The sequence below is a fragment of the Vidua macroura genome, chromosome 4 (assembly GCF_024509145.1).
Source record: "Vidua macroura isolate BioBank_ID:100142 chromosome 4, ASM2450914v1, whole genome shotgun sequence".
NCBI classification, from domain to species: Eukaryota; Metazoa; Chordata; class Aves; order Passeriformes; family Viduidae; genus Vidua; species Vidua macroura.
Window position 1 is genome coordinate 34828919 of NC_071574.1, and position 25132 is coordinate 34854050.

The following is a 25132-nucleotide window of genomic DNA, read 5'->3' on the forward strand; positions in this document are numbered from 1 at the left end:
GTAAAATTCTTGGGTAGAAAAAAAAAAAAAAGAAGAAGAAAAAGGCCTTCTTTGCATTACTTTGTGAGGAACCATGTAAGCTTTTTAGGTAGCCCCTTTGTATCTTTGTAGCCACTTAGTATCTTCAACTCAGCTGATGCTTTGCCGCTGCTGCTTGGGAAATTGGATCAGCTCAGTGCTTTCTTTCTGTTCATCATATGCTTTCCTGTCATTAAGAACTCTGTGGAGACATGGTGGTGCTGCTTCCCAGTCATAAACTGAGTTTTCAGCAGGTTGAATTCTAGACTGAGACTGCCTGCTGAGTGCATCTCTGGTTTGCTCTATATGATCTATCAAACAGTTAACAGTTATGGGTTGATCTAGAATTGTAGTAAAATTGCATATCTGGTTCACATGAAAGTTGGAAGCAAGTATTTTTGGGGTTATTTTGATTGGGTGTTTTTTTTGTTGTTGTTGTTGTTTGGGTGTGGGGTGTTTTGTTTTGTTTTGTTTTTTTCTTGTTCAGGGTTTTTTATTTTTATATTCTGGGCTTAGTTTTTTAAACAGAGAAGGTGCCTACCTATGACTCCAAAAGCCTTGGCACAAAATCTGAAAACAAATTTAATGTGCTTGCAGAATATCAAAATCTGTTCTCCCACACATACAATTTTCCCAGAGGACCACCTCCACAGCAGCTTGCATAATAAATAAGTTGCAGCTTACATGCTCTGAAGATCAATAGGTTTAATCTGTGTCAGACTAGAAGTAGAAACTTGGAATACAGGGCCCTGCAGGGAACGTGCTGCAGTCATCGTTCAAAGGTGTACAGAATGTTTCAGAAGTGCAGGTGAAAGGAGAAAGTTCTGTGGGGGCTGGATTTTGCTGGTTTTTATGTCTTTTGAACTTCCTGCCACTTAAAGGGTTGATTTGCAATGCCATTCTTTACCCTTCAGCTCAAAAAAAGGTATGGTACCATGAATAATGGTAACAGATTTGTCAGTGATGATCCCTTTGCTGAAAGCACTGGGTAACATGCATTGTTTGACACTAACCTTGGAGACCAGAGGGTAACAAACAATGAAAATATGTATGACTTCATAAGAAAACATCAGCAATGGTTAGCATGTTCTTGTTCACTTCTCCATCCTGTCTGTTTTTCTTGGTGTATATATTAAATTTATTGTATCACTATTACCCTTATCTCTAAATGCCTATGCCTAAGGAAAAGAAATTATATCCAATATAGAAGAATAAGAAACTAACATATTCAGAGATTGGGATATACTCTTCCAAAGTGAAATTTTATATATTTTCCAACATCGCCTTTGTAGTTCGTGTTTTGTTTCTCAGTGAAAGTCAGTGCAAGAGGGTTTAAAGGTCTGAGATGACCTGATCTGGAAGTCATGAAGAAGGTTATAGTCATTACTTCAAAATATATATTTGGATAATTATTTCAGCCATAAAGAAAATATTGCACTTTGAGAAACTTCATATTTTGGAAGGTAGAAGATATTTTGCAGGCCTTTCTATGAAGATGGGTTGTGGCATGTGGCCAACATGTCAGCCTCCACAAAATGAGATCCAACAAATTTTCCCTTGCTTACCATTTTATCTTAGCTTGAGCTGTTAAATTGGATCTGTAAAAGAGGTGAAATCACTAAGGGAATAATAAGTAGGCAAGCAAAGAAATATGTATGTTAATTCTTCTGTGGGGATATAGCTTTCCTTATTTATATAAATTTACTCCAGACTGTGTTTGGTATGCTCCTTCAATTAAGAAGTTAATAAAGCTAAAGTATTTTAATATCTTGCTTTCCCAGCAAAATGTTTTGTATGCATTTGAAGTGTCATATTTAGGTCTGATAACAATATTTTCCTGATACTGTACATTGGAAAAAATGGGTCACCTGCACTAAAAGTATTAACCCAGGTAGCATTTGCATGGTGATAACAACAAAAATCATAAAATCCTCCTTCCTCACTGAAGGAAGGAAGGAAAGGAAGAAATCAAATTATTAGTGTTGAAGTTTTTCTACTCTCAGAACTGTTCATACACAAAATTTCTGCTGCTGTTAAACTTCTGTATTCATGCTGTATTTCTATCTTATTTACTTGACTAATAAACTGTGTTTGTAGGTGAGATGAGTGAAAGCCGAGCAAAAAAAGTTCGAATAAAAGAAGTTGATGGCTGGACTCTAAGGATGCTTATTGATTATATTTACACTGCTGAAATTCAAGTTACAGAAGAAAATGTGCAGGTAAGAGTGAGAATATTTTCTACAACAAATGAGCTGCAATGTTCAGAGTCATTTGTTTTGTCATTGTGGTTCAACTCCAACATGGGAAATCTCATCTGTAAACTGGACTTTTTTCAGACCTTGTGCTTACATAGCAAGTAGTCATGCTGTTTAAATTCCGGGTCAAATTCAAAGACAATTCAAGTAAATGAAGAGTTAGTTGACTTTAATGGTCTTTGCAACCAAACCTTATGTAATGCAATAAAATAGATAGTCTACTCTGCCTAAAATTAATGCTGTCAGCCACCTCTGTACCACCTCTTTTCTAATATTTAAGTTAAATTTACCTAAGCAGCATAGATTTATTTCTTAATGTGAAACCATGTTGTCCAATTAAGCTGTCCTGTTTATTCTTTTCCCTGTTAACCTGCACAATAAAGGACTTTTTCCTGCTCAATCTCTGTAACTTGCCAGTGACCAGCTGTGCAGAAATGTTTAGCTACAGCTTTTTTTTTTTAATTACATAAACTAATATCTATCGCAAAGGTTTTGTCCATCCCACACAGAACTAGTAAGTTTTTCCAATTGGGTGTACCTTAAGATGAAGCTTCAATTAGAATAAAACAAACACCAGCTAGAAAACATAGCCTCCTGCGTTTAATATTTTCTAAATGGAGGTGGACTTAAGATGGACAGAGTAGATTTTCCTTCCAGTATCTTTTGAGATTTGTTCTAGAGGTTTGATAAGTTTAAAACTAGTTGAGTAAGGGGTGATACATTTAATTCTCATGCTTTCCTTGTACTCCAATGCTCTTCTTTCTATTCTTGCCCAATTCCAAATAACAGTTATTAGCAGTTACTTTGCTGCTTTAGCAGGGTGCAAAACCATGTTGCTGTATTTGTCATTGTAAACTTCTGTTGCAATTACGTATTCTGAAATTAATTGCTTTTACTGGACATTAGGTTGAAATTAATAGCATTTTATTGGCTGCTGAATCCAATGTGTATACTGCTTGTTTTAGCCATGCTTGATTGAATACTTCCTGAAATGAGAAATGCTGCCATCTTGAAACAAAATATCCTGCTACTAAGACTTCCATATCTTAGGTCATATCATAAGTCATTTAATTCTGCAAGACTAATTTCTTGTCTTTCCTAACGCCTTGTTTCTTAAGGATCTCCCTTTCTAAGGAATTGTTCTGGTCTGATGATGAATGTACATAGTGAAAAAAAAGACTGAAATTCTGTTGTATTTTACCAATCTGGTGGTTGCCCAAATCTCTGTATCGCTGTGGAAGACCTTGAGCAAATCCAGAGCTGTTAGAGATTCACTAACAGACCTCTTGCTGCTTGATCATTCTGGCTTTTCATCCTTAAAGTAGAATATTCTGTCTTGCTGACAGAGCTTGATGGCCCTAATCTTGTACATTCAATCCATAACTTTGGAGTGGATTTAACAGGCAGTCCTACTGTATTTTGGCTGTAGGTGCTGCCTAGGAGGAGATGTTGTCACCTTTCCTTGGCAATGCTGACTATTTCATGTTAATGGGGAGGAAAGTCACAGTAACAATTTTCCCATCTTGGCATTTCTTCCTTATACGGGAGTCTTTGAAGGCCAGAAATCCATGGGTTTAACACTCATGAGTTTGATAGGGCTTTAATTTTCATGGCTTCAGGTTATCTTCCTAAAGATAGATATCTGATGATGCTGGGGATATTAGTATAAATAATATGGCTTGGTGAGTGATATTACAAGTTTGTGATTACTTGAGTACTGAGAAGAAAGTCAGGCTTCTAAGTTAGGTTTTGATTTTTTTCCAATATAGTTGCACTTTAATGTTGATGGTGAATATACTTGTAATATGACTGTATTGAATGTAAACTTACTTTTACTTTGTCACTTTCATCCTTTTTGCATTTTTATTACTAGATATGTAGAGTTTATTTGCATTACAGGAGAAATAAACATTGTGGATAAAAATAAATATGCTGATGCAAATTCTTTTCCTTATGCTTGAAAGCCAAAATGGAAAAATTGTTACTGTGACTTTCTGGAAACCTAGAAACCTAGTGCTGATTGTCAGGCCTTAGTTAAAAATGTGTTCTCTCTATAAGAGTGTTGCATGCTATTGAGATTAATTCCAGCTCTCAATTTCTTGTCTATATGACCTAGAAGATATTGTGAAATTTTGGTAGTGGTTAGGAATTTATCTTGTAGGAATACAGAAGTGTGAAAACCTAAGATGACATTTTATGTTTGGATTAATCTGTTGAACTGGTGCGTCATCTTCTAATTAGCTGCTTATGATTCTTATTCTGATACCCTTGATGGGATTTCAAGTGTATCATTCCATCTCTTCAGGTTATACATAGTAAGAATAGGTATTGAATTAATTTCTAATATGTGATACAATGTTTGAAGAGGGTGTGCAAGCTTCATGTTTAAGTAATGTAGAATTGCTAAGTAGTTCTTGGTATTAAAATAGCTGCATTGTATATTTATGAAATCTAATTATAAAGGAATACATAATCATAGCCTAGCTCATTGGTCTTTCTCAAGGGGCAGGTTAACTCTGAGCTTCTTTCCTTAGAATCTTACTTGATCTAGATGTGGACAGGAGAGTGCTTCCTGACTGTGCCTTTGCAGCTTATCAATGAGAGCTGTCCATTTTTCTCTCCCCACTGTCTTGTTCCAACTTATATATGTTTTTGGGCAGGTGTGGAAGTAGAAAAAATAGGTGTAAGTCAGTGATTGAGGAGAAAACCACCTTCATTTAGCCCATAAACTATCAACACAGGAGGCCCTCATCACTGGATGTTACCGCTACATTAGTTAAATACAGAAGAGCATTTGTTCTTTTCTGCAATTCTTGGTTCAATAGGTTCCCCCCAGCCTGCAACAATAAGACAGCTGGTACATGAATGTGTACATTCTTTTAGTGTTTGTCCTTCATTTAGAACAAGTTATTTTATAATTCATCTCTAGTGGCACTAACTTTGCATAATGCCATACCAGTGTTTCTGCTGTATTTTTATATTAAGTCATATTTTTCTGCTTTCTTAACTCTTTGCTTTTCCCTTTTTTTTTAGGAATGAAATTAAATGTTAGACTTAGTGCAATATCTCATTCTTTATATTTTAAGAAGGGAATATCTGAGTTAATATTTTCAGAAGGCAAATCAACTGTCTTCCATATCAAATTTTTTTGATATCCATATAGGTATTAGCTACATACAGTGCACAATGTGGGAGAGCTGGATACTATAAGAAGCTCATGCGTGAGTAACTCTCCCACGCTATGCGAATGCACTGCAGCCCCTTTTTTAGTCAGCTGTATACCTCGGGCCTCTCCTGAGCACAAATATATTGGAGGAGAAATTCCTGCAGTTGTTGGTGGGCTGCAGATTTGTTATGGGCTTTAGGGGTCAGCCTGATAAAGGCTGAGTGGAATGTCATTTGAATAAACACGGGGTTAGGTGTTTATTCAAATCTGTAAGTTAGGTGATTGGGTTCCTTTCTGATTCCTTTCTACAGGTCTCTGTTCATTTAATTGTGCTTATACAACTATTTGCTGGACTGTTTTATAAAGCAGATCACTGAACTCAAAAAAACATCTGACAGCATGACACTGTATCTCCACTTCCACCCCACATGGGTTTTTGGGGGACTTTTGAGTTATTCTTAACTTGGATCACAGCCCTGTCAGTTGTTTTCACCCAATACTTGGGATAAGTGTATTGAAGTTGGGATGTAGATGTTTCCCTGCAGCCTGGGACAAGCATTGCCGATAGTTTCACTTTGCTGCTACTGCTGTCTTGCTTTTGAACAAGATGAGTGCATGAGAGACAGTAGAAGAGAAAATCACAAAAACCAGTATTTTTGCAATTGTATAACTCTGTCCTAGCATATTTTTTCCTTTAAAGAATTTTGTTAGGTACAACAAACAGGAAGTCCAGAATCCTGAATAGGGTTGTTTTCAAGAAGTATAATTTTTTCTTCTCATTTTCTGAAATTATTCAAGAACAATGTTTGCAGAGTAATAAGCATATTATGAACAGTAATATGTATGCTTTTTTCTTTGTAACTCTTACTGTTCACACAGATTGCCATAAAAAGTACAACGGAGATGCTTCTATTTGTATGGTGTCATTGGGTGTGGGCATAAGAGTTGACAGCACATTTGATTTAAAGTGCTGTCAAAACTAGGTCCGAAAAAGCAGCTGATTTCCCCAATAAATCCTCAAAAAAGAAGATCCTAATGTTGTCCCAGCTATTTACTAAGGTAGACATTCTACAGTACCATGTTTGGTAGTATGGGCTTTGACTATTCCTGCTGCACGTCATCACCTCTAGCTGATCAGTTGCAGGGTTGTTAAAATCCTGAAAAATCTTAAAGGTTGAAAATGAGCCTGTGCCTCATACCAAAACCCAGAGAAGTCCCACAGCTTAAGAAAATAGATGTGTGCTTTTTAAGGTGGTCAGCTTCTGAACTCTATTTGTGGCATGACCCACAAGCATTGGGTCATGCCATAAGTTGGACTGAGGGTATGTTAAAGAAGCACAAAGAAGAAGGAATGTGATGTTACAGGGAATAGCATAAAAAATAATTACTACTGAGCTCTGTGAAGTGAAACAGTGACTGAATGTATCTAGACTTGGCAGAGCATATTTAATCTAACAATGGAAACTGGATAATTATCCTTAGGTGGTTTATTCCAGTTGATTTAATAGTTTTTCTGCTTCAAAAGGTAGGTAGTATCTGACTTAAATGTTCCTGGTCTGTATTAAACTATTTAATGGTACTTCCTTCTGTCATCTTGTAAAACAACTTGTTGCTGTTTTGCTGCAATAATCTCATATACTGAGTGACTGTTCTTATTCATATACTTTAATTTTTTTCTTTAGGCTAAACATCATAGACTGTTCTTTGGAGATAGTAGTTTCTAAATCTTTTACCATTCTTCTTGCTCTTCTAGACTCTTTCATTTTACCTATATCTACATATTTAACATGCAATGGCCAAATTGGTCCATTAAGGCCTTGTTACTACAGACAAGAGTGAAACTACTATATTGTGAATAAAAAATACAGTGTTTGATTCTTTATGTCATCGATTTTCCAGTAACATGACATTGATTCTAGTAGTCACTATATGTTTGTGCTGGTAGAGAGAGTAAGAATGAGAACATGAAAGTAGGCATCAAACAGTGGGAGAAATAAACTGTGGCACCTCTTCATTTTGGTAAAAGCCATTTTGAGGGATTTATTGTTTTAAGCATTTATGCTTATTAGCATAATACTTCTAATGAACTGAAACTGCAACCAGTGGAAGTTGTTATTTAATTTAATAATAGTAGCATGTCTTTCAGTAAGCTTAGTGGGCAAGACTTCAGGTTCACACCAGGAATTTTCTGTTAGGAAGAGATGCTAATTTGCAAGTCTATTTCCAGAGTACAACCACATGTTATAATCGATTTTAATTTAAAAAATGTAAAGAAATTAATTATTTTCATTTTTGAGAAATGTTGAATTCTATTTTAAAATTCACCAATAACAGAAAAAAATAACCTGCTGAAAATCTTGTAAAATTATATCTAGTTTAGGGGTGGAAGGGCAGGAGAGAAGCAAGATATGTACACATCATTTTAAAACTGAAAGAAAAATGTAGAAGAGAGCATTGCACAAAATAAAATGCAAAATAATGAACAGTACAGACATATGTATGTCGAGGAGGACAAAAATCCCCAACAAACCAGCAAGGAGTAGATATTAATGTCAATAAAATGTAGTAGAACTATGTATGATCAATAAGATGAAGTCCATGCAAACATAAGGTCTGCGTTTACTGTGCCTAATTTTCACTGGATACTAATTTAAAGGCAAAAATAAAATTCTGTGCAGCATGAAACATTCCTTATTTGCTCTTCTGCTAAGCATTAGAATAAAATCAGATAAAAATATTCAGAATAAACTGTTGTATTGTACTTAGAATTGGTGTGCTTATGATGAACCCCATGCAGTTTTATGTGGGTAGGATGTGAAATAACCTGTTTAGGGGCTACCAGTTTGTTCTGAAACGTATATTACCAGAATGTCAGATTTGGTAATGGAGTTGTTTTTTTCTTCACATCTGTGTCTCACGATAGTCTCAGATTCTCTCCTTCAGTACCCTTTCTACTAAGGGTCTGGTACACCAGTTCATAGGAGTTTAATTAAAAAGAGAGTTCAGGATCATGATGGAATATCCATTTTAACAACTTACTGTTGCACTTCAGCTGAACAACAGCAGCTAGTTGTGTGTGCTTTTAGCTTAAAGAAAATACAGAATGACTTAATATAAGCCAGTTTATAAGACTGATCTCTTTACTTAATATTTGCCACAGTCTTTGAGCACATACATGATCAAATTGATAGAGCTTATATTCCAGCAATCTTCAGAGCCATACTAATTTTGTATCTCAGCTGAGAGTCAAAGTACTTCTAGTAATATTGTGATACTTGTCAAGCTTTATCTTTGAAAACAAGTGTTTTGTGTATATGAACAGATGACTAACTGTCTTTATATGAGTTAACTTATATACTGTGATGTGTGAAGAGCATAAAGCATGTTTTGGAACTAGTTTGGCTTTAGATATCTAACTTGGAATGTTTTTCAGGAGTTTGTGAGGTCTGCCAATAAGGTATACCTTCGAACACTACAGAACTTCCATTTTCCCTTATTGGATCAAAAAGATGTTCCCCTCTTTCAAAGGAGCCTATCCAAAGGGGTATATTTTCTTTATGAATATTGGAAGTTTTCTGTGTTAATTGGGGTAGATTTTTTCTTTTTAGAATCCAAGGCTGACTTTACAAAGGTTCTTTTCAAATGTGTGATTAGGCATTGTAAGAGGAGGGAATTGAATTCAGTGCTTGAACAGAGACATGCATTCTGTGTCCTGGAAGTATGCCTGCTGCTGTGTAAGTGGGTGGAAGAGATAAAAGAAATATTTATTCAACTGAACTGAATCTTGTGAAGCTTTCACTGACTCTTATAATGCAGTAGGTTCTGTTTCAAATATAAAATACATACTTTATATATGAAACTGGTTCGAGAGAAGGTAATGCTGAAATTGCTTCTATGGGAATTGGCTTTCCTTCAGAGAAGGTATTCCTTCAGAGAACTAAGACAGAGATATGTGGAAAAAAATGCCACACTTAGAAACCTAAAAAGGGCAGGAAGGGAATAAGTCTAGTCTTGATGCATTGATAGATGTGCCTCTAGCTACCTCTTCATAAAAAGCTCTTGGTAATCAGGGAAAGTGAAACAGCTTAAATAGAAGTATATTTTGAGAAGAGTGGGTGCTGGTAGGCTGGATCTAGGCAATTACATCCCTACTGGTCACGATTAAAACCTTGCATGTCACCAAGAGACCAACAGGCACTTAATACAAGTCCAGTACGTCCCCAGTCGTGCACTTTACTGAAATGCAGGGCTCCTAAAGAAGAGTTTATTCTAAATTAGCAGCAATTGCTGAGTGGTTTTCAAATAGAAGATGATATTCTAGACAGTGCAGTTTGGTGATGACAGCATGGGTCATGATAGCAGTTTTTCTAGCTAGAAGCAGTCACAGCATTCTAGCAGATGCAAGTAACTTGATAAAACTGTTACTGCTGTACCACAGGCTAATCAGGTTGGCATCTCTGAAGTTTGCTGACTGGTTGTTCATAAAGGCCTTTTATTTACTTGCATTTGCCTCTATTTACTAACCACAGTTTCCTGATGAAAGCATTTTAAAATCATCCCTATTGTATTTATTAATTGAATAGAATTTTGAGGTATGTTTTAGGCCAGTGAGTTGTCATTATGGCTGTCTCTGTCCTGTCCCCGCTGGTTCTTTGTACAGATTTCCTCTTGCATCTCCACAGTGCCTAGACAGTGGCTCCATCTTGGTTTGGCTTCCAAAGTCTTTCCTGCAGTACATGGCTGCTTACATGTTAGATGCATGTTAGGAGTATTGGACCACGTGAGTATTCCTCTGAGCTGATTTATTGCTAAAGTCAGATAATACCAATCCTATTGAAGATAACAGTGATAATTATTTTGTTGTGTTTTTTTTTTTTTCTTTCTAGAGATAATGCTTTTGAAGTAAATTAGTGTAAGTTGTTTCTTTTACTGTTCCTAAAAAAGTGAAGCAATATTGCACTGATTTCCCTGTCAATAGCCACAGCAGATTTTTTCAAAATATGAAAATAGCTTTGACTTTAATGTAAAGTTTGTTGATAGTATCTTTAGAGGTGAAATCTGTGAATTTCTCTTTCCTGTAGCTTAAATTTAACCTGCCAGGAAGTCTCGGAAAAAAATTTCCCAGTGCAGCACATATTCTTTTAGACAGACTGATAGGCCAAATCTTCATTAAAACTGTACTGCTGTCTTTTAAGCTATTCATGTAGTTTTATTTTTCTGAGTTGATACTGAATTCTGATTCCCAAATAATCTCCTATAAAATTTTGGACAGATTTGGCTTCCTGCCTTCAAGATATAATGAGTAAGGTGCTAATTATTGAGCCCTGTGGTGACAGGTTACAATCCTGCTTGTTTCTGAGATAATGAAAAAATTTGTCATGGGCTTTGGTTCCCTTATCTTCCATATCCTGGCTTTTTCCAGACTAAGATTAATCTTGAAACCACCATATTTCCACCATCATAATTCATTTTGCTATCACTTTTTGCTTTGCCTTCATGAAAACCTAAAATGTTCTGTCCATAAACTCACTTCTTTCTTTCTTAATAGGTTTCAGGCAGCTGCACAAGTTCTTGAAATTATTTTCTTTTTCAAAGAATGTTTTATGTATCGAGCTATTAGAGTGTCAAAAACTATTGATGGTTGGTGATCTCATTTCCCCGACACAGATGTTATTAAAGCTTCAGGAGGAGATGGAATTCTTTATTGGATCATCTTATAGAGCTTTAAAAATAAACAAGCCTTTGGCCTTTCTGCTCATCTCCATTTTGGCAGTGTGGCATAGATACTAAATTATGAAAGCTTTGGCAAAGTCTGAAGTTGTATTCAGAGTCACTCAGGTTAAAATGCTTTATGAAACTGGCTCATCCTAATGAGTTTATGATTAAAACAGGATTAACTGATGTTTTTAAATTCTGATGTGTGTTGAAACTACATGGTAATCCAAACTTTCACTTTTTTTCTTTTATGACAGCACAGTTCTAATAATATTAGGGGCTTGCTGACACTGCAGAGAGATACTTAAATCCAAGCTGACATGAGTTTCATTCAAACCCTATTCATAGAAACATGTTTAGGTCTTACTGGGCAAGAACTTAATGCTGAACTAAACAGCCTTATAGTGTGCTCTTTGGTTGTGTGCTGAAAGACTACCACTGTGTTTTGCTATTGTATGTATTTTATACTTAAGGCTTCAAGCAACCATCTGGTTACCTCCTTTTGACCTACTTTTGTATTTATGACAACAGCTTTGAGGATTTTAATAATATGAGGGTACAACTGATATGTGGCATAGCTGGAGGAGAGACAGTGGCACACTCCTTGAATTTATATGCATTGTAAGACATGTCAGGCAACAGTAAATGATCTCATTTTTTCCACTGAAATAATCCTCATAGGCATTCTTCATTTGCTTATATGTGCCTGCTTGTCAGGAGAATGAGTGTAGGAGGGAAGGTAAAAGAGGAGCATGATCTTTTTACAGGAGTATTTTATTACAAATATAAGCTTCATTAATTTGCACTTTAAATGAATAAGCTTCACCTAAGAGCTGCTGACCTAAATACTAAGCAAACAGCTTTGCTGGAAAATTTAATATTTTGTTCTCTGACAATTTTTAAGTGCATTTAAAATGTATTTTTCTCTATTTTTTCATAGCATATCTTTTGTGATTTTAGCTATTATGTATGTGCAAAGTAGAACTGCCTGGTTTTTGGGGGCACATTATTATGTGCACTGCAGAATTGCTATGGTTGCTATATTGTCACTCCCCTATGTTTGTTTCTAACTGAGCAACTGGGTTTTTGATGTGGCTGAAGATGTATTCCAAAGCCTCATGGTTATTTGATAGACATTTGATGCTCTCTTAAAGGATTTCCGTTTCTGATCTGGCTTGCTTGGTGGTATGTGACAGGAGGAAATCACACTGTGTGCTCAGCGTGAGGAAAGCATTAAGGGTTGCTGAAACTGGTAGCCTGATAACAACTAGGTGGCTGCAGCTCCATATCTTCAAGCTGCAGCCCGGCAGTGAGGCTGAGCATGCCTTTGCAGTCGGTGCATGCACAGTCACATGTGTACAGTGTACACTGCCAGCCCCACAGATCAGTGCAGGCAGAAACACTCGCCTGGTGTCTCAATTCTCTCTTGAGCTGGGCTGTCTTCCTAAAGAGTGTCTTGGACATATCTATTCGATATCTTTTGTATTGTTAAGACAAACTGAATAAATACAATTCATACTACTTTATTTAGGGATAAAATTCTTTCCCATGTCCTCTCCTGGATTATAGAGGACGGTGAAGTTCGTAAGATAAGTAGCAAAAGGAGTTTGCAGAGAAAGCAATTGCTCTGTCTGTACAGCTGTAGCTGTGGAAAAGGCAGAGGAACAAATGGTGGCAGGACCACCAGAACCAGGAGAAGCAGATGTTGCACATATACAGCAAATACTCTCTCCTGAGGTATTCACATTTTTATGTTCCTGCCTTTTTTTTCTTTCCCTTCTGAAGATATCTTACTGCTATTTCTCTCTGTCCTCCAAATGATTCTTTTAAATTTTTTTTTTCATAAAGAAAATTGAGTCGGCAGAAGGGCTGACTCAAGACCAAATGAGCCTTGTAAGAATGAAAATATGAATGGACATTTGAGCTCTTTTGCATCGACTTGTAGGTGCCAAAGAGAAATACATAAGGGAGAAACAGAACGGAGAATGAGCACCAGAGAGAAAATTAATCTAAAATGTGGATCAAAAGGTATGAGAAGCGAATTAAAATTGTCCAAAGACTGTAAAAGACTGTCTTGGACTATCAAGTGCCAGTGTGTGTAGGAGGCAGAGAGTCATACTTCTACCAGAGAGAGACTGTTGTCTTGAGGACTGAATCACAGATTTCCCCTGTTGTAAAATCTCTGTACCTTCAGAAGATGTTTGGGTGTTCTGGTTTTTGTGTTTTGGTTTTGATTATTTTTTTTTTTTTTTTTTTTTTTTTTTTTTTTTTTTTTTTTGTGGGAGGGAGAATGTGGGTTGAGGTTTATGAAACCACTTGTTTCTGCTTATTTGGAAGAGACTTGTGAGCAAAGGCAGTAAAGAAGTTTGTAGCTTGGCTATGTCACCATGGTCTAAGCAAGAGCCAAGAAATGAATCAGAAACTCTTGGAGGAGGTGATGGGGTGAGAGAGAAGTGGGGTTGAGGCAGGAGTGTGTTACAGAAGAGATACTGATCTGTAATCCTGCACTTCAGAAGCATGTGATTCTGATTACTGTGGGAGGTGAATGGGAAGTCACCGAGGGATTTAAACAGGCATGTTTCATTTAAATGATAAAAAGAATAAAACACTTTTACTCAGCACTTCAGCTCTAAATATAACATCTATTCATTTCCTGCATATTGTTTCTTAAATGAGTGATTTAGGAGAGCGTGTGGGCTGTCAGAGCCATGCACGAGAAAGGTGCCAAAAATGAATTAAGGTAGAAAGTCCCAGTTATGCCAACAGACTGTGCAAGGTGCATCCTCTTACATATCAAGGATAGGCTTAGAGAGAGGGTCAAAAGATGAAGTACAAAAGCAAATTATTAAAAACATCCAATCACTAGAGCAAATAGGATTTTATAGATATATTTGTGTGTACCCATGGAAAAGAAATTTTTGAACTGAGGTGGCTGAGACTATGAAAATGTTATGTTCTGTAGCTGGCTATTCCTTGGAATTTAAGCTCATACTTTAGTAAATCACCACAATGTCATTAGTGATCCTGAGCATTATAGATACTTTATAGAGACATTATATCAAGGTTTGGTTTTTGTTAGTGGCAGGTGAGATAAGGAAAGTTCAAACTTCTCATATGTTTCAGAATTCTATTTATGAGTTGTGCATAACTACTAAAAACCTCCTTAGAGGTTCTTAGAGTGGTCCAGAAATAACCATATCAAAGGCTTTTGAAAGTCAAGTTAGTTATAGTCCCTCCTAAACTGTCACATGATGAGCAATAAATAGATCAAAAATCCCTAGGGAGGAAAGGAACAAATAGGAGTAAATAGTTGGGTTTTGCTGTATCAAAGTGATTGTAATGTGTCACAGGCTTCCAAGGGACCTATTTCCTTTAGTTTTGGAAAGCAGGTAGCAAAATATGTAGGTGATAAACTGGTTTAAGTACTTTTTTCAAGATCAGACAAAAATTAGAAAATCTCACTGCTTTCTAGCTAAGCTAGATGTCAGGCTATCGTGATCACAGACCAAAATTAATGTTGGAAAGTGTAAAGTAATGCATGAAAAGAAAAAAAATTGAATTACTCCTACATATTGCTATGTTTTACATTAACAACTTTTCCTAGTATAGAATAACATACTGAAGTCACCTTAGAAAAACCGCTATTGTAAAATAGTGGCTTTAAAATGGAGCATTAAAAATGGCACAGCACTACCTGTATGTCATTTTAGAAATCTGCATTATCAACTGGAACACTGTTGGATGGTCCAAAATATGACAGGAATAGCATGCTTTGGGCAAAGGCTTAAAGCTATTAAAGCCATGGAAAAGCTATCATTTGAGAGGAAGGGAATTCAGGCCTTTTCTAGGTTGACTGTGAGTTGACTAAAATAGGACTATTATTTTTCTTCCAGTGTCTATTTGTTTCAAAGACTCTAAATACACTTGTAAAGGGTAAAAGGGTGAGTTACTAATTTATGCTGAAAGGTAACAAGCTTTTCTTTAGAATACCTGAAGAGAAGTGCACAAAAACATATATGTACATCTACATAGTTGTTAGTATGTTTAAAGTGAGTGCCTAAATGAATAGAACATTGCTGCAAAATGCATGAGTGCAGCTGTCTAGAATGCCCAAGATGAGCAGTGCTGCTTTCTAGCTGTGTTGGTTGGTTTGGTAATAACTACCTGTGAACCTTGGAAATGGTACCTGTGTTACCATTAGATAGACAGTGTTTCAAATCATTAGCAAAGCAAAGATTAGATAGTATTTCAAAGCAGGTATTTTCACCTCTTAAGGTTTACCTCCCTAGTTAGGTGAGACCATATGAGGTCCAGCTCTGGGTTGAGTTGATCCATTCTAATCTTCTCCATCCTAGGTTTCCTTTTCCCCTTATCCAGGGATGGTGCTGGTGGAAGCAGAGCAGTGCTGTGAAGCTTCATTTCAGTAAATACTGGGTTTAACCACATACTGGGGCAGGATGGAGGACATAACAGATTCTGTCTTGAACTAGATGCCAAAATTGCTTCCCGTGTGACCCAGACTGGAGGAGATCCTTAGCTGGTTGTTAGCTTGTTCTAACAAAGGCAAAAATTTTGCCATTTCCTTCTGTAGGAGGAAACTGAGATTTCTTTCTTTCTCGTGCAGTTGACTAGGGAGAAGTGTTGGTTTTTCTTTTTAGAAGGCCTGGATTTTACCGATTATATAAACATTCTTCTGGAAACCTGTCAAGTTCTAGACTAGCTGGGAAGATATTTTTAACTCTTTGTTTTATTGGCCAGCTGGGATTGGGATTCCATTGACAGGAATTACAGCAACAGCCTCTAAGTATGGTGTGGCCTAAAAGAGTTTACAGACTTGAATAGACTATTTGTCCAGAGAATTTGTGGCTGCCCCATCCCTGAAAGTGTTTAAGGCTGGGTTGGATGAGGTTCTGTGCAACTGGGTCTAATAGAAGGTGCCCCTGCCTATAGCAGGGGGGTTGGAACTAGGTGATCTTAAAGGTCCCTTTCAACCCAGGCCATTCTATGATTTTTTAAAAAAGAAGAAAAAAAAAGGAAAAAAGAAAGAGTATCAGATATGATGACCATTGGGTAGAGCAGAAGTAATCAGGACTGGTATCACAGGTTTTGTGATTCTAAAACTGGTGCCTTCATCTTGCCTTGCTAAGATGTGATTGCCCTTTAGCTAAACATTAATAATGAAGGTGTGTAAACTGCCTTCTCAGACTGAAAGTTTGTGTGAGTCCACTGAGTCTTTAAAATCATCACACTGCTAGGCAGTGCTAGAGATGCTTCTAGTCAAGCTGGGTGAAAGCAGCTACTTTTGTCTCAGCTACGACCTTTACTGTGAGCATCCATGTCTTTCTTTCTTTGTATGACCATAAAGCTACCTATGGCAAAACCTGAAAAGTAGCCCTTGCCAACTTAAAGTGCAGAGGTTGTTTGCTCAAATGAATGCACATGTGCTTGTCCCTGTAAAATTCAAGGTGCTTATTATGAGTAAATTAAGTCACTTAAAGAGACTCCATGGTTGACCTCTCTTACTTGCAAGTAGGTTCAGGATATGCTGCAACATGTAAGATGAAATTTTGGAAGCATAAAGGCTTCCTTGGAAATGTTTCTGTTTTCTTGATATTGGTTGTGCTTTAAATCATGAAATGTGCTTTAAATTTCTGTGCATCTGCAAAGAAAAATCAAATGGGAAGCTGTAGATGCTATTTACTTTGGGAATTTTGGCTCTACTTACCTGAATTTTTTAAGCACAACATCTAGATTAAAGCATTTATGAAATTTGTCACTAAGCCTAATGCTTTTTTTCCTGTGGAAATCCTCTGTGACATTTCCAGAATATAATTATGGTCTGTTGTAGGAAACTGAATGATAAGTAAAAGATTATCTTAATAAACTACAAAAACATAATTATGGTAAAAGCTTGAAGTAATCAAATGTGTTTTGAGTCCAGTGAAGGACCATTTACTGCATATTAGATGTTAATCTTGACATAATTTTGGATTGAAGATAAGCACCATGCACAGAAATAATTTCTACTTCATGCTATTTCTGTTGTCCTTAGTTCTTGGTTTTGTATTACTTTAAGACTTGGTAGTATAGATGCATCTTCTGTACTAGAGAATGAAATAATAGAGCAAGCAAAGGTTCACAATCTACTATCCCAGTTATCCTGCTGTTTGTTTCCTGCCCAGGTTTAGGATTTTGCAAGTGGCCTTTCAAGCCCTCTCTTTTAAATTGCCAGAAAATGCTCAATTATACTAGGAGAACAAACCTTGTTTGTCACATGTCAGTCTATAATGTACAAAAAACCCCAGCAAACCAACAATTCCTTCCTTCCCCTCTCCCCGCCTCTTCAAAGGTTTTTTGTATACTTCAGGAAACAGCAAACGAACATTTTTAGTTTTTTGTCAACCCGTTACATCTTCTGTTTTAGGCAGTCATTTGAAAACATTTCTCTCATTGTGATCTTTGGTATACCCAAAGTGATTGTATGTGTCAGTGGGGTCTGAGCTGAGGGTGGTATGGTGCTGGAGGCTGAGTTGCAGCAGTTCAGTGCCATGGCTGAACTCTCTGAAAGCTCAGAGCATCAGCTGATGCAGCGATTCTTTATGTGGGTCAGCCTTTACAGGAAGAAAGCAGACCATGTAGTGTGAGTTATGTTATCCTGCCTACTTAATCTTTTCAGTTTCTTCTAATCCTTTTGCAGGGTAGCTATGTATATGATTTGACTGTGTAGCACTTCTGGTGCCATAATTAAAGAACAAATTGTCCAGTTCCTGAATGACATAGTATCAGAAGTAGCTTTGTTCAGACTTGAGTTAGTCTTGTTTAAATTATGCTGTCCCTAAGAAAATATGATGGTGTTTTTATGCAGCTGTGTAATCTAAACACTGAATTAATTAAAGTACTATGAAGGATTCTGAGCTTTCATTTTAGATTACTTGCTATACACATACTTAAATTCAGTGGCCAAACTTCAAATCAAGAGCCTTGTTCCTATAAAATCAAAATGTCTACATTTTTTTTCACTGAAAGAAAAATCTAAAACTTCCACAGCTACCCCTTTCAAAAAATCTCCAAGAAAACAATAGAAAACCCTGTACCTAACGTTTTTATTAATAATTAGTAGTTCATTCAGAGTAATCTTCTAAGGTGCTGCCTCTTCAAAAGCTGCTTTTTGAGCAAATCGGTCGCTTCCTATCAATCGCATGTCATTAACTGAAGTAGGCTCTTAAGTACAGATTATGATGCAAGTTAAAAAGCATATATGTACAACACTTACTTTTTCCTTATCCTCCATTTTAATCTGTCACACTGATTTCCAAGCTGGAAGCTGCTTAGTATTTTTTAGATCATGTCAATAATTTAAAATACTATATTTTCATGATTATTCAATCATTTTCTACTGAAGTGGTGCTCTACCAATTTGTATCTATTAAAAGGAGAATGGGAAGGAATAGGACTGTTTCATGATCTGATTCCTTCCTGTGATGCTATGAAACTGCCACCTGCACCTGATTTTTATTTGCATGGGGCTCATTAAGCTAAAGGAAAAATTAATACACCCATGTCTTCATTGTGCAATAGCCTTGAGGATATTAGCCTTAATTCCTTGAGGAATAGCCTTAAGATATCCAGAAGGTATACTTCAGAGGCTACATGACATCATGTTCTAAACTTGCAGCTCATGCACATCTTTAATTCCAGTGCAGCCTCTTATTTTTGTATTTTAACAGTGGAACACTGTGTTTAACATGCACATATTGTTCATACAGAAATTCAAGCAGGGCTGAATTTTCCAAAATTGAAACTTCCGCATTTTATCCCACAGATGCCTTAAAATATTTGTGTCTATTTTAGTGTTTTTGTATGCATACTCCCAAATAGCATAATTTCAATGCTGTGCTGAATGATTTCACTAGAATTTAGACTATACTTCAGTTACAAACCACAGTTTTAATTATGGCACAGATGCATGTAGATGAGAATAAAAAAAATAAGATCATTTGGCTTATATTTAGGACCACTATGTTAATTTCCTTCTTCCCGTGTTATGATAATGTAAACAGCAAATGAAGGAGCTTAGTTTGCTGAAATAGTTATTTAAAACTTAAAAATAAATGTTAAACCTTAATCTATTTCCTCAAGATTTCTTTATTACCGGCATTAACATAACTGCTGTTCTCTGAAATTTATTTCATTTTAATCTTGTAACTGAAAATATGCAATATCTGTGATTAGCAAGTAGATAACTTACTCTTCTGTGAGCTTCTATGTTGTATTGTAGTGTGTTTGGATTCTCATGCATCTGCTTTCTTCAATTAGTATCTTTCCTAATGTCTCAGATCTGTTTTCTTTCCTTTCCATGCAATAAAATATGGAATTTTTCTATTTTGGACAGTACATTATTCAGTTCTCTTGGCATACACTGCTCTGATTTTTATTGGCTTATTTGCTTGAAAAGTGCTTCAGTGTTTTGAGAAATTTTGGGTTTATGTTGTGGGATCTCATTTTCATAACCTGCAATATGATCTGTCACTATTTTCCTATTGACATTATACTGATCTTAATGTGGTTTTGGTGGGTATCAATTTGAATTGACCAAATATTCCTGGCAGAAATTTAAAGACGATTACAAGAAATTTGAAAGTATTAGAGAAGAAAATATTGTCTTAAGCATCTTCATATGTCAGGTATCACAGTATGGTCTGTCTAGGAGAACCTCATGGTACAAAAAGGAATGCAAAGAGGACAGCTTGGATAGATATAAAGTTACTGGATCAAATTGATTTAAATTAACAGGCAGAAAGCATTAATCAATTTAAATTTTACTTTTTATTGAGCTTTTTAAAAGTATGTTGAGAGGCCTGGTCCCTGAATTTTTAATATCTCCCAGGTATGGAGATTCTGCAGCTGGCTGGGACAACCTGTTCTGGGGCTTAACCAGCCTCACTTAATAAATACCCAACAAAACATAACATGAAACAGAAAAAGCAACCTAACTCCTTTTTTTCCAGTCAGATTTTCCTATGTTTGTACTTTTCCTTGTCCTATGGCTATGCCTCTTCAAGAACAGTCTGGCTCACTCTTCTCTACCCTCACATTAAGTAGCTGTGGACTATAATAAGGTCTCCCTTTTTTTCTTTAATGGCTGAACAAACTCAGTTTTCTTAGCTTTTCCTTGTAATATCACATGCTCCAGCCCTCTGATCATCCTGATGGCTCCTTCCACTGGATTTGTTCCCCCATTCTCAACTAGCAGGGCAGCCACTGAAACCTTGTGTGTTCAAGAAGTGGTACCAATCAAGGGGCTATGCCTGTCAGGTCACTGAGCAGCCCTCAGGTGGGATGAGCACCCTTGTCTGGTATGGAGGCACTTCAGGGCAGCTGCTCTGACCAGTTTCTTCTGGATAGTCCTTGAGGGGCATTTAATGATTGCCATGAAATTTACTGTTTTGAAGATACTTGGTACTACATAGTGTTATGGTTTGATTTAGTAGAGACATACTGCAATATACCGAAATCACAACACAAGCATGACACAGCAGTTGAAATATACATTTGCATCACTATGCAAAAGCGATTCCCATTACTGATCTACATATGCCCACTGTCAGGATGGTGAGCATCTCCAGTTCACCAGGAAGGAATCTGTGGGCTAAAGCCCTCTCAAGCCTGTGGCTCTCTTGAGAGCTCCTTCTGTTGCTTTTTCAGTTTTATGCTTTTTGTGAGACTGAGCCATGTCACGTACGTACTTCTCCCCCTGCTGGCCTGGCTTAGCTGGGGGAGAATGTAATTATTTTAAAAAAGGCTGTTTGCATAACCTGATGACTTACTGGTACAGCCATACACCTAAAGGAAAAGGCACTCTCCAGTCCCCTTTATGTGGAGATAAATTTGATTTTATGCCACTAGATACCCATTCTTGTATTTCTTTCCCAAGTTCATCACCCTTGCCCATCTCTTCTGAGCCTTCTTTCCTTGTAGAGGTTTGTTCATCACTCAGGCAGCCTGTATCTTTTTGGGGCTGTTGTAAATGTGTTCCTGGTGAGCTGGTGGGCCTGTGAGCACCTGGAGAGGTGCCTGCCTATACCAGCTGCTCCTCACTTCCAAGCTCAACATGTGTTTTGGTCACATGAGGTGAATGTGTCCAGCTGCACAAAGATGAACAGAGTCATAATGCTGTCAGGAAAAAACAGGAAAGAGAAAAGCTGCGGGCATCATTAGTACCCTCAGCCCTGGACATACTCCTGCAGCAGCCTCATTTACAGGTTGATGATCTAGTTGAGTTGTGAAGGGCTTGAATTTACTTCAGTGAAAGCATGGACCCAAGTTCCATGGCCTTAAGTAGATCCCTCCTGATTATGCAGGTGACATTGCAGGTGGATTTTAAAACAAATACCTCCACTTGGTCACAGTCCGTTTTTTCTCAGTGGGGTTGGAAAGATGTATTTGGCATGATGAGTGCACAGTGCTTTGGGAATAGGCATGTCACTGCAGGAAGGAGAACCAAAAGGAAATAACCAGGGCAGAGTCTTCATAGGCTTGTAAGGGTTAAATCATTTGCTCTAGGGAATCTAGCAGTCATTCCGAGATTCATCACCACAATTATGACACAAAGGAAGAGAATACCTAATTTCTTATTTGCCATCTGTAGTAATAATCTGTTCAGTTTTCTTTGATTATTAAAAAAAATAGCCACGTTGAGAATATATTTTCATAGAATGAGAAATCGGAGATTTTTTTTCACCTCTGCATTTCTTGCAGTACAAAGCAGTATGCGCATTACAGTATTTTTGATCTTTAAAGGAAAGCTATGATACCCTCTACTGGCTATTTTTGGAACAGATCTGAGCTATAACTGACCAGTTTAGAGTCAGCAGCAGTTAAACTTAATCTGTACTGCAGTTTTAAAGTAGTTTTTTTTCTTTTCCTTTTTTTTTTTTTTCCTGATGGATTTGTGAGGAGTTTGGGCTGTTTTGGTATTTTTTACCTCTTTAGGTCTGTCCCTGGCTTCAGCAGAGTAAATCTGACTGTGATGGAACTGTGTCTTTGAATGCAGGTTGTTACAGCTTTCAGACCAACACTTCTATAGGTACAAATGAAAATAGCTAGATGTTATCACAGCTCTTGTTGCCTAGTAACCAAAGCCCACTGTGTAATTCAACAAGATGAATTTGATGCACTTTGCTTCTCTTTTCCTTTTTAGCAGCAGAATATAAAATACATTTAGACTTGAACGTTTTGTTTTCTGATAACTAAAATGTATTGAAATCTCTTACTTTGCAAGTTTAGTTACACTGATCTCAGAACTGCTGTAAATTTCCCATAATGAAGAGTAATCTGGTTCTTTTAACATTCCTGATCATATAAGTATGCCAGGGTAACTGTGAATACAAATATTAAATTATTTTCTCCATACCATTCTCAAATTTCACGGTTCCATTTTGTATTCTGATTGGATGATGATTTTACATATTTTTCTACTGGATCCATTTATGCAGTCAAGGATTACTCTCAGAATTATTTGCTCAACTATACTGATAATATGCCTAAAATTATCTAGGACTGTCCTTAAATTACTTACTGAATTTATGAGCAGGTATGAAATGTTTGCTTCAGTGCGACAAGTTGTGTAAATAAATACTTGTAGTGGATTTCTGGCATTGATTTTTGCTATGTAAGTTAATGATTATATCTTATCACAGAATTAACTATCAAATGAATTTATCTACTCACTGTTATAATTAATCATACTGTGTTCTTTACAGTCTTTTACTAATACAATTTAAATTGTATTAGTGATATTATCTTAACATTTACATAAACATATGCTAAAATAAAATGATTTCACTGTACTCTTTCAACCTTGTAATTAATAATCTTTAAGCTTACTAAAGTTGTTCGGAATTGTGTGACACTGAGTTTTATGTTTATTACATCTCTTCCACTTACTTTGCTAGACTTACTAAATATTTTCATGAATTATCTAAGATTTAAATTAATTTTTAAGTATTTTGCTTAGCAATAGTCTGTGTATCTCAGTGCAATCACATTTGTGTCTTTTCTTCATTTCTCTTTTATTAACAGTTGCTATTCAAACCAAACTCTTGTTAAATGTATGATCCTTCATTTTTCCTGTCTATATTGAATGCCAGACAATCTTGAATTATTATTCTGCCAAGATGGTCACAGACTTCTGGGGAAGCTGAATTCTGTCCTTACTGGAATCTCTTGAATAAAGTTGCTTATTTTTGATGGTAACAAAAAAATGGTACAGTGTCCAGTGCTTGCCTGCAAATAAGATTGACATATTTTACCATGGTCTAGAAAACTTTCTTTTAAAAATATCCAACACTGAAGGCTTGGAAATGAGATGTAATTATGAAATGCTGGGAAATGCAAGAAGGGAGTTTGTGAATGAATATTGGGAAGAGTTTAAATAAAGCGCGAGTTACAGTTTGTGGAATGACTTCCCCAGTGAACACAATGGTAGAGATGTTGCTTGTTATTCTAAATGGTATCTGTAGGGAGGCAAAATCATGCTCGTGCTGTGTTTTAACTTCCTCAGTTGCACGATGCTGAAATCTTTCTCTTTGTTTTAGTCTTGGTTTTTTAGTGGTTTATTTTGTTTTCTTAATATTGCCAATGTTCTTATATAATATCAGAATTGAACTGGGACATTAACCAGCTCTTTCTTCTCCTTTCAGGTACTGCTCCCAGCAGCTGGTCTCTTGCAACTGCAGGATGTGAAAAGAACTTGCTGTGAATTTTTGGAATCTCAGCTTCATCCTATCAACTGCCTGGGGATTCGTGCTTTTGCTGACATGCATGCATGCACAGATCTCCTGAGCAAGGCCAACACATATGCAGGCAAGTTATCATTAGTGGAGCACAAAGCTTGATATGTGTCAGTGTGGGTGAGTTCCAGAGGAACCCAAGTTTTATCCAAGGTATTGCAGACATGTATCTCCTGATGAAAACTGCGTTTGATCTGAATGCCTTTGAAAGAAATAAGATGTGCTGGCTGGGTCACAGTTATATTTAAGCTGAATGGAGCAGCATCTTCAGAGAATATTCTGACTCTGCAGGGTCCAAGCCATTTCTAATCCAGAAAGAAGCTAGCTTCCTGTTTCAAATCTTGCACCGTCACTTAGGGGAGGAAATCGGGAAAGAAGAATTAAAATTCTGACAACTACTACAAGTCAAAGTATGTAGGAATTACATGGGGGAAGAAATAAGAAAAAGGCATTGGGAAGAGGGGTGCATTGAACTGCACTAGTGAAGAAGCAAGGGCAACAATATACAGAGTATAAAGACTCTGGAATCTTTTTTTCTGTATTTTTGTGTACATAATACAGGGTATTATGTAACCAACTTATCTTCTGAAAATCCTGCTCATCCAGCCAAAGACCTGAAATTTCTTACTATAAAGGGTACCTATCATCCACTTGAATCTTGTGTTTCATTTGTCTGTCATGCTTGGTACTAGCCTTATCTTTCCTCCGTAACCAAACTACCTTCCATTTCTGTCAAATTCACCCCAAAAGCTTCCCTTATTGTCATCGTATTCTTGGAGTACTGCTGGTCTGTATGACAAGCTGCCAGCTCAACTCCTACTGAGTATTTGCTCTGTCTATGGGGTAGATTTTAAAGCAATGCACAGTCTGTTCTTATCCTTGAGATAAATATGCTGTGTATAGTCGGAATGCATAGTCAGGTCCCCTCTCTGCTCTACCTTCCTCCTCCTAGCACTGTCAGGCTTAGATCAAGAGCAATAAAAAAAAAGAGAATTAAAAATTAAATGTCCTGATAAGGCTGTAGAAAAAAATAAGTATGACTGCATTGCTTTTCATAACTTTCCTTAAATGTACAGTGACCAATTAGCATAATTAACAATTAGTACAGAGTTAAAATTGAAGATTTTCCTGAAATAGAGCACTAAGTGCTTCAACTCAGGTCCAAATAGTAGGCTTTTTATTACCTT

The 25132-nt window shown here is 36.6% G+C and overlaps 1 protein-coding gene across 1 annotated transcript in view; it reads left to right on the forward strand.

Moving 5' to 3' along the window:
* KLHL2 (kelch like family member 2) overlaps positions 1-25132 on the forward strand; it is a 53823-nt gene that overhangs the window by 9980 nt on the left and 18711 nt on the right. Inside the window, exons 4-5 of the mRNA XM_053975879.1 lie at positions 2116-2237; positions 23856-24018. Coding sequence (XP_053831854.1) covers positions 2116-2237; positions 23856-24018 — 285 coding nt within the window. The remainder of the gene's footprint in view (positions 1-2115; positions 2238-23855; positions 24019-25132) is intronic.